The sequence below is a fragment of the Limulus polyphemus genome, unplaced genomic scaffold, assembly GCF_000517525.1.
Source record: "Limulus polyphemus unplaced genomic scaffold, Limulus_polyphemus-2.1.2 Scaffold1573, whole genome shotgun sequence".
Lineage (NCBI taxonomy): Eukaryota > Metazoa > Arthropoda > Merostomata > Xiphosura > Limulidae > Limulus > Limulus polyphemus.
This window is the reverse complement of record NW_013667183.1, coordinates 161142-170054: the sequence shown is the minus strand read 5'-3', so window position 1 is coordinate 170054 and position 8913 is coordinate 161142. Positions and strand designations below refer to the sequence as shown.

At 29.9% G+C, this 8913-nt stretch overlaps 1 protein-coding gene across 2 annotated transcripts in view; it reads left to right on the top strand.

Moving 5' to 3' along the window:
* Positions 1–5118, top strand: part of LOC111086943 — a 45521-nt gene extending 40403 nt beyond the window's left edge. The window contains exons 10-13 of one of the 2 annotated variants that reach the window (XM_022391845.1): positions 2637–2736; positions 2834–2957; positions 3165–3294; positions 3859–5118. In XM_022391845.1, the coding sequence (XP_022247553.1) occupies positions 2637–2660 (24 nt within the window). In that variant the 3' untranslated portion in view covers positions 2661–2736; positions 2834–2957; positions 3165–3294; positions 3859–5118. The remainder of the gene's footprint in view (positions 1–2636; positions 2737–2833; positions 2958–3164; positions 3295–3858) is intronic. The other variant, XM_022391844.1, reaches the window with a different exon arrangement.
* The last annotated feature ends 3795 nt before the right edge of the window (positions 5119–8913 follow it).

Below are 8913 nucleotides of genomic sequence, written 5' to 3'. Positions count from 1 at the left end.
AATGTTTTATTATTGTTTAGTTTTTGTTATAATAAGAGTTAAAGGCAGATGATAGTAGGAAGTTTTGTTAATAATTCATTTATTTTGAGAATATCGAACGTCACGTGCTATATTGACGTCGAAAAAATAGAAGGTGGACAGACAATTAGGTAATATAGATATAAATAGTGTGAGACGAGCAGGAAGCAGCAGACAGATAATAGCAAAAGAGAATAAATCTGGTGTGAAGTTAACTACTGTAGAAGTGATAGGCCTAATGTTTAATATGTAATTGAATCAGCCTGAGTGCACTTGACAAAAGGAGCAGAGGATCTTCAAAAGAAAGAAGACCAAATGATTACGGTAACTCGCACCATAATTGTAAAGGAATCACAGAGTACTAGTGCAATAGAAATAGAGAAGATAGTTCGGCTTGTCATCTGAAATTCTAAAGTAATTGAATAAGCATAAGTGGATATTTGACAAGGAGAGAACTACATCTATAGTATTTATGACATGTTCATAATATCTATAGTGTTGAAGAATTTATTGTACATACGTTAACTTGTTCTGAATATATATATTATTTTGAAAACAAGTGAAGTGCATGCTGTTTATTCATCATTGAATTTATCTCTAACGAGTCAGACACCTACTGTAGAAGAATCCTAAGCCCAATAACAACATGGTATATATTTATACTATTAAGAAATGTAACTAAAAGCTTTTTATTTTGACAGTTGATGAAGATCAGATTTTCAAATTCTGACACACATGCTCAGTCCTTTTTTGGCCGGACCTTTTTTGCTCATATAAGGTGTTTTTGATTAACTATCATGATTTTGTGTCAATACATACCAACAAACCACAGCAAGTAAGAAAGTGACACTCGATAGTAACTAATATTAGCTTTAGGATCACAACCTTATTATTTGGAACAGACCTATACTTTACAGAACCAACCAGATTATTTAAAATATATAGTGGTAGTTTTCCTTTTTAAAACAGTGTTAACTTCCTTTATAGTAATGCCATGGAATTTAGATTAACAATTTCTTGTCATCACCCGCACACACTCACTACAGCCAAACTAAGCATCATTATTTATGCTAATTGATTAAGCTGATATCATGTGATGATGAACACTTATTAATTAGGAGAATGTCAGAAAATTTAGCAAACTTATGTTTAAATGTTGACAATGAATAATAACCATCCACCCGTATGATTCTTTTGAAAACTTGAACTAGAAACTGCTAATCTAGTTTGCTTGGTCTAACCAATACATATTTATCTGCACGTGCTTTCACCCTATAGTTTTGATGCTGTAAATCAGCCATCTTTAATCTGAGTGACAGAAAACTAAATACTTTGCACTTTCACTCTTAGGTAAAGCTGTAGTAAAAATTTCAAACCAGTAGCTCCCATGACTTTTTGTGTAGGTGTTTGCAAATATTTTGGTCAAATTTGAGTCATTTTTGTTGAATAACTTTGCACATATGGCTTATATTTAGACTAAATTTCACATATAATTGTGGGTTGTAAAGATCTATCAGTGTATCAAATTTGAAAAAAATCCATAAATATTAAATATGTTTTTCTGTTAAATAACTTTTTAGTTTTGCTTGGCCTAACCAATACTTATGTATGTGCATGCCCTTTCACCCAATAGTTTTCCTGCTCTAAATCAGCTGTCTTCAATCACATTGACAGAAAACGAAAAATGGTGCAATTTTACTCTTAGGTGAAACTGTAGTAAAAATTGCAGACCAGTAGCTCACATTACTTTTTATATAGGCATGAGCAAACATTTGGATCAAATGTGAGGGATTTTTATTGAATAATTTCGCATAAGTATAGTACTTAATTGTAGGTTGTAAAGATCTATCAGTGTACCAAATTAGAAAAAAATCCATAAAAGTTAAGTGTGTTTTTTTATCAAATAAAGTTTCCATACTTTTGGAGTGAAGAAAAAAAAAGAAAACATTCAATTTTTAAATGAAAACATTCATTTTTAAGATTTTATGTCTTGTGTATTTCTTAATGGATTGCCTTGAAATTTGGAATATGAAGTAACAGACCAGTAGTGCACATCCACTGAAAATCTGATACTTTGGATTACCACACTCCAAGCGACAGAAGGTGGAAAATCCCTAAACTATCACTGCTGTTAATAACACAGTGTGTCCTGCAGCTGGTTGTTTTGTTTGCAGACACACTATCATGTGTCTTGATTTTGTCCTTGTAATAATGTATCAAAAGTATCTTTTTTAGATATCATAAGATCAATCTGGTTTTGATGTTAACTGTTTAATCAGACTTTTATATATCCATAACAGATTGTAGTTTATTACAGTAGTAGTTATAGCATTTTTGACATTTGTGTTCACTTATCAAAACTTTGCACATTACTGGAGTTTTTTAATCATTTCATAGCAATTCTATATTTGTTTTTGTGAGTAAAGCTCCTAGCCTTTGGTGTTCTGTTAATCTAAAAAGCTCTCTTTAGTAACTAGAGATTCCTTTTTGATCCTCTGTTAATAAAGTTTTATTTTCTTACTAAAAGCTGTCCCTTTAGTTGAATTATCATTTCTGGTTTTTTACCAGTTTTGAAAATAGACTAGTATTTTCTGTGAAATTCTTGTTTTGTTTTATAGGTGCTGATTACATCAGATTTTTAAAATATCAAAAGCAAAAACAACAGAAAGAGATCAAGGCTCTTCAGAAAGACATCAAAAGCCTAAATTCTGATATAAGGTAATGATATTGTTTAAACCAAAAAAATCAGTTATGCTAATATTACATATTAGTGTCTCTGTTGTATTTCTAAAGTTAATCAGCTTTCCTTATTCAGTTTATTTCAGAGACAGTTGCCAGACACTGGAGCTCCAGTAACCTGCTCTCAAAAAAACAAATTGAAAGGATTCTTTGAAGAATATGTTCGGCAATGTCCTCTTCAAAACTGGAAGTTTTGGATCGTATCCAATTTTTTTTAAATATCAATGTTGAGATTTTTGTATTGCCATATCTGTTATTCAGTGCTTCAAGTCATCTAGTGACCTTGTTTTAATTATTTTACGGTAGCATGTAGTATAAAACAATTTATAGCACAACTTTGTTTGTCTAATATTAGTTTTAAGCACTTTTTTCTTCTACTGCAGAAAGTACCCTTAACCAACTTACAGTTCAGTTTAATAATGGAACGTCTCCTTGAAACTTACAACAGTACTGTTTCTACTGCTAGTGTGGATGAACTCTGTCAAACTGTTTTGGTTTGGCTAGATCAACAGTGTTCTCTTTCTGCTTTAAGACCAAGTATATGATATTTTCTGTACTTTGTGTAAGATTTAATTAGTTAACTCTTTCATAGTTATATGGTATTGATAAGAATAATCCGATAATAATTATTTTTTCAGGGAGATGGATATGACCTAGAGGTTAGCGTGCTTGGAATGTGAATTCAAAGATTCGTGGTTAAACATAAAAATGTGCTTCACACTAGGACTATATAAATTTTAAAATAATTGGCAGTTTTTGCACCACCTATAAAGAAATGATGTATAAATGAAATTAGTGATTGTAAAAACTGTAGAACTTTATTTTCTAGACTTAAAAAAATGATGAATTAATAAATATTTTGTGGAATAATTTTTTGTTTTTGTATTAGTCCTGTTGCAATTATGAATTAGTAAAATTGTTAATTGAGTAGTTTACAACTTTCCAAGCTAGTTTTTTTTAGTGAATTTTGTTGTTGAATAGTTAACATTTTTCATTCTAGTTGAAATTAAATGGTAAATTGCTAAATTTGATTCTATTCATAGTTCATTGGAAGCACACTCAATTTAGGGATGAATTAATGTTAAATTTTACTACCACTAGGTGTCCTGAGTTCCTTATGCCACCTCAGTATTTCCACCAACATCTTGTCAGATCCCTCTAAAATTCCAGATGAAGCCACAAGAGCTGTTGTCAGAAAAGAAAACAATGTATAATTCATTGCAAGTAGTGGCTTTATAACTGTATTAGATATCAATGCCTTTTTGTTTTTCAAGGTTTGCATAATTTCAATGTTTTGTTTATAAAACACTCTTCTAAATGTCTCGTTATTCATCAAATATAATATACATATATAAATGTTGATAAAATTAAAAGATAACTGAATTCCTCTTAAGTGGATATATTTGAATTTCTTAATGACAAATTGGAGTACAAATTTAGAATTTTCCAGCTGGTGACACACGCTTTCATTAAGTCATTTATTGGTTGCTCACTTTAAATGCATGTTTATCAGCATTTATTTATCATATAAAAGCAGAAGAAATATCAAATGCTAAGATCCTTCTAGTCATATTAGTGTGCTCAAACAAAAAGCTTTTTCAATCTTGTATTTTTGTTTGTTCATTATGGTGATGTTCAAAATAACTTTTGCTAGGACAGCTTAAAATGTGACATCAAAAGATGTGTAAATCTATTGAAATCTTCAAAATAGGATGATGGTTGCATGTAATCAGTCTATATGGTAGCTACTATAAGACTTTCATAGCATTTAACATACTTGTGTGAACTTAAAATATCATATAAAATAACTTATGTAATATGACTAAAAATATCTGCCTTAGAGGTGATGTTAGTTGAATATTAAAATTCAAAAAGTGAAAACAATGAAACTTTGAATTAAGAGTATATGTTAATATTACTATTTTAATTAGGAATATTATGTACATATCTTTTTAATATTACTTTTGTAAGAAAAGTGTCAAAAACTTCTTGTAAATTAATGGCTTGTTAGAACTCTGTTATGTTTTTATAAATTTTGTTTTTAATATTTCAAAGTAGGAAAATCTAATTGTGATAATATCAGACATTATTTGACTTAACAATGATAATGAAATGAGTGGGTGTTTGTAATATCAAGAAAAGAAATCTGTCATATTTTATTTAAAAATCTAATTTTTTATGCTATGAAGTTTAAAAAATTTGAACTGCCCTATTTTACCTATTGCATTTTCTTTACCATCTGGTTTTGTACACACTATTATGAATGATATCATTTCACATTTAGTTACAAAACACAATTAAATGCTCTTGTATTGGAACTCTTGAGACAAAGGAGTCTTCTTCTAAGACAAAAAAAAAAAATCATAACATTGTATATTCTAAGAGTTATTCTCTTAGAAGAAAAATGAATTATGAGAGAATGTGTTATATTTTGTGAACGGGTCCCTAACGTTAAACATTGGTGTCGAGAGTATGTAACTTTGGATTTTAAAGAATAACTATAAATACCATAACCTTATCAGGATTTTGACTTACTTTGTTCAGTTTTCTTTAAAAATCAAGATGTTAATTTTAATTTCATTTAAAGTACATTCAAAATTACTACAGTTAGGTAGGTATTAAAAGGGCATCATATGTTCAAAATGCCTCCAGATGTTTGACAATGGGCTTTTCAAGAACTAATTATCATCACTTCAATTAGGTCAGTGGTAAATAATTTAATCCAACAGAGTAATTAAGACCTAAAGTGTAGTAATTTAATTTGCTTTAAATATCCAACAATAGAAACTTTTGATTTATACATTATGTGTGGTCTTTCATACATTATAATATACAACTTTAAAGGGTAAAATAATTAAATTTGATATTCTATATCATAGGTGTATGATTTAAGGACATAAACATGGCTAACAAGTTAGTAGTACATAACTTGTTTGATACATGGTTGTCTCTGGTCAACATTTGTTGGTATTTTTTGTGCTTTAACTGACATATTTATAAACTATTATGTGAGTACCCAACACTTATTTTATAAAATTTACCTAGGAATATGTGAAAAAAATTAAGCTTTCAATATCAGTTACTGGAATGTTGTGTGTCTAGCTTCCTTTTATATTATCACATGTTTATTTTGTCCCTAAATAAGTAAATCTTTAGATCTTCATATCCATTTTTATTCTTGCTATTGCAACAATAGTTTTATACTTTATTTCTAACTAACATACTTTTGGTTAAGATACATTACATTGAATTCTGTGTTTTTGTGCCATTTTGAAATTAAAAATTTCCATACTTTTTCTTAATTATTTAATACTAAAAGAAAATACAATATTTTTTCTTCCTTTTTAATTATAGTGTATGATTAAAACTTGTTCTATGATGAGTTATATTTTCATTGTGTTCAAATAAAATTTTATTTATGTTTTCCAACAGTATCTTAAATTTGTATATAAAGTTGTTATAACATATAAAGTGAACTTTGATGCTGTATGACCAGATTGAAATTTTCATTTTCTATAAGTGTAGAGCATCCTTTTTTCTACGTGAAATGTGCTTTGTAAAATGTAGTAGACAGTGATGATTTTCTATGATGATTAAATGCGTTGAATATTTATTTGAGGACATCTATAGTTAAGGAAATTTGAATCTAAAGTGTTATATACAAATTTTGAGGAAGTCCGTAAAGAATAAAGTTGTTATAAATAAACTGCCAAAGGAATGTAATTCCTTCTGATAAATAGATTCTGTTTTCACATAACCTTTTTGTTAAACCGGTGATAAGAGTATATGGATAATATCTAATTCATGCTTTCCATAGAATTGACACGTTGGAGTAGATCCACACTTTTATATTTGTTAGATGAAGGAGTTCCCTAAGCAAATGCGTACGGTCTCTTTTTACATGGAGTTAGGCTTCTTTTAGTTTTGAAAATCCTTTAACGATCCTCTAAAGATACACCATCATAAAAGTTTTTCTTACCTGCATTGCAGTGTTTCTGATCAATCTTTCATGACTATGAATAATGGTAACCCACATAACAATGACATTAAAAAGCCCATATTATCTGTCGCATTCGATTTGGTAAAACAGCTCTAAAATCACTTGATAGAGTTGGAGTTTTCGCCACCATTCGTATCTAAGTTACACAAGAGAAACACCAGTCTCTTCAAGCAAGTTAGAGAAAGAGGGGCACGTGAGCTCAAATTAGCTTAATTCACTAATCATTCAGGCACTTTATAATATTTAATAAGTTTCCATTAATTTTCTTGGTTTGAAGAAAATGATGAAAATTATCCTGGTAGAAAAAGTTTAATTTTTCTGTAGCCAACAAATTAAATTGTTTGATCTGCTGCCACACCCGGATAAACGATGAGCACATTAAGCTCTTCACTTGTGTACAAAACACTTTACTGAGCTATGATGGATTGATTAAATATTAAGAGAGAAATGGGCTATGATCTGTTCATTAGTGGTTAAGACGAAAACAAATTTCACCAAACAGAAGTAATGGTGCATTGTGAAACAATTGTTACATCCTTTTTTAAAGAAAATACACACTCACGCGTTATTTTTAATAGTTATTGTGTAACACGGCCATAGGATGCGAAGAAAGTGAGAGTTTTTATTAGCTAATGTTCTTGTTACTCCTGAAACACTACAGTCTTTGGTATAATGTATCCAGCTTTAACTCTAGAATGGCCGAGTTTGTGAAAAATACCAAAATTTATTCGACTCGGGTCTGAAGCTTTGTATGCTACTTCATTGTTGTACGTACCAAATTTGTTATTGGATTTTTAGATAACAAAAGGATGATACAAATTAGATTCCACAATAAACAAAGAATTTGTAATTTACATCTTATATATTTGTCCTAACCAAACTTTTCCCGAAGAATTAACTTCTGGCCTCATCTTGCAAATCAAAAGATATTCTCCTATACTGAAACTTCTTTCATCATTGGTCCTTGCAAGGATCTTAAACAAATTAGAATGAAACCACAGCTTCACATTATCCTAGGGCATGTTCTAATATACTTTCATTATACGTGTTAATAATTTCGTTTTTGTAGAACCAATATAGCCTTACTTACAGCAAAGACAAGTAAATTCATAAACTACTAACGATGACTGTAAAGCTGATATATCTTCCTTAAATACAAAGAGTAAGAGACAATTAGGTTTAAACACACACCTTAAATGTACCTGTGGATATACCCTTCGGGTAACTTGTTTCAGCTGATTCTTAATAAATAAATAAAGAATATTTACCCATAAATAGTAAACTGATGACTAAGGAGAATTTAATTGGATTTACAGTACAAAAACTTCGCTTATTCAAATAAGTACGAAATATTTTTTTAATCTCAACATTACATGGAAAAAAACATTTCCATAAAAAAATCATTGGTGTTAGTAAATTCTTTATGCATAGCTTCGCAAGTGCTACATATTTTGTACACACAGTGAAATAATATTTTAATAATGCAGGTACAATAAAGCATTTTAGCTTTAATGGCTTGCTCCAGCAAGTGTCTTCGATCTGAATAAGGTCTTACTATAGAAGCTGAAACTTCGACTTCTCCAGAAACGGGCAGAAGCAGTCCGTTAAAGCCAAAATACTACTAGATAATTTGTTCTCTATGCCTTACCCAAGTAGGTATATCGGATCCGCCTTTTTTGATACAACACACTTGAGTTGAGTCTGTGGATATAAATCCTTGGCCATCCTATTACTTAGGTAAGATATTAACGGTAAACAGGTCTAGTTTAACTTCATACTATTTGAACTTTTGATATTTTGAGGTGAACTGATTTCCCTACAAGTATAGGATATAACTGCTAATAACAGTAGGCCCAAACAGAAAATTCGCTGAATTACCTGAATCTTAAAACCCGGCTGAGTTTTTAAGTTACATGAAAAATAAATGAATTGGAGACGTCTTAAGAATAGTGAAAACAATCTTTATTAGAAACACAACAACAACAAAAAGTGTGTGTACACCTGCATAGACAAATGGATGGTCATCTCTACTGATCAGTGATTAGATCTTCAAGTTTTTTTACCCTCGAATTTAATTGTTGTAAAATCAACTCCGATGAAAGTTAAGTAGGGAAAATTTTAAAATCTAGGTTTCATGGTTGCATGAAACCATTGGT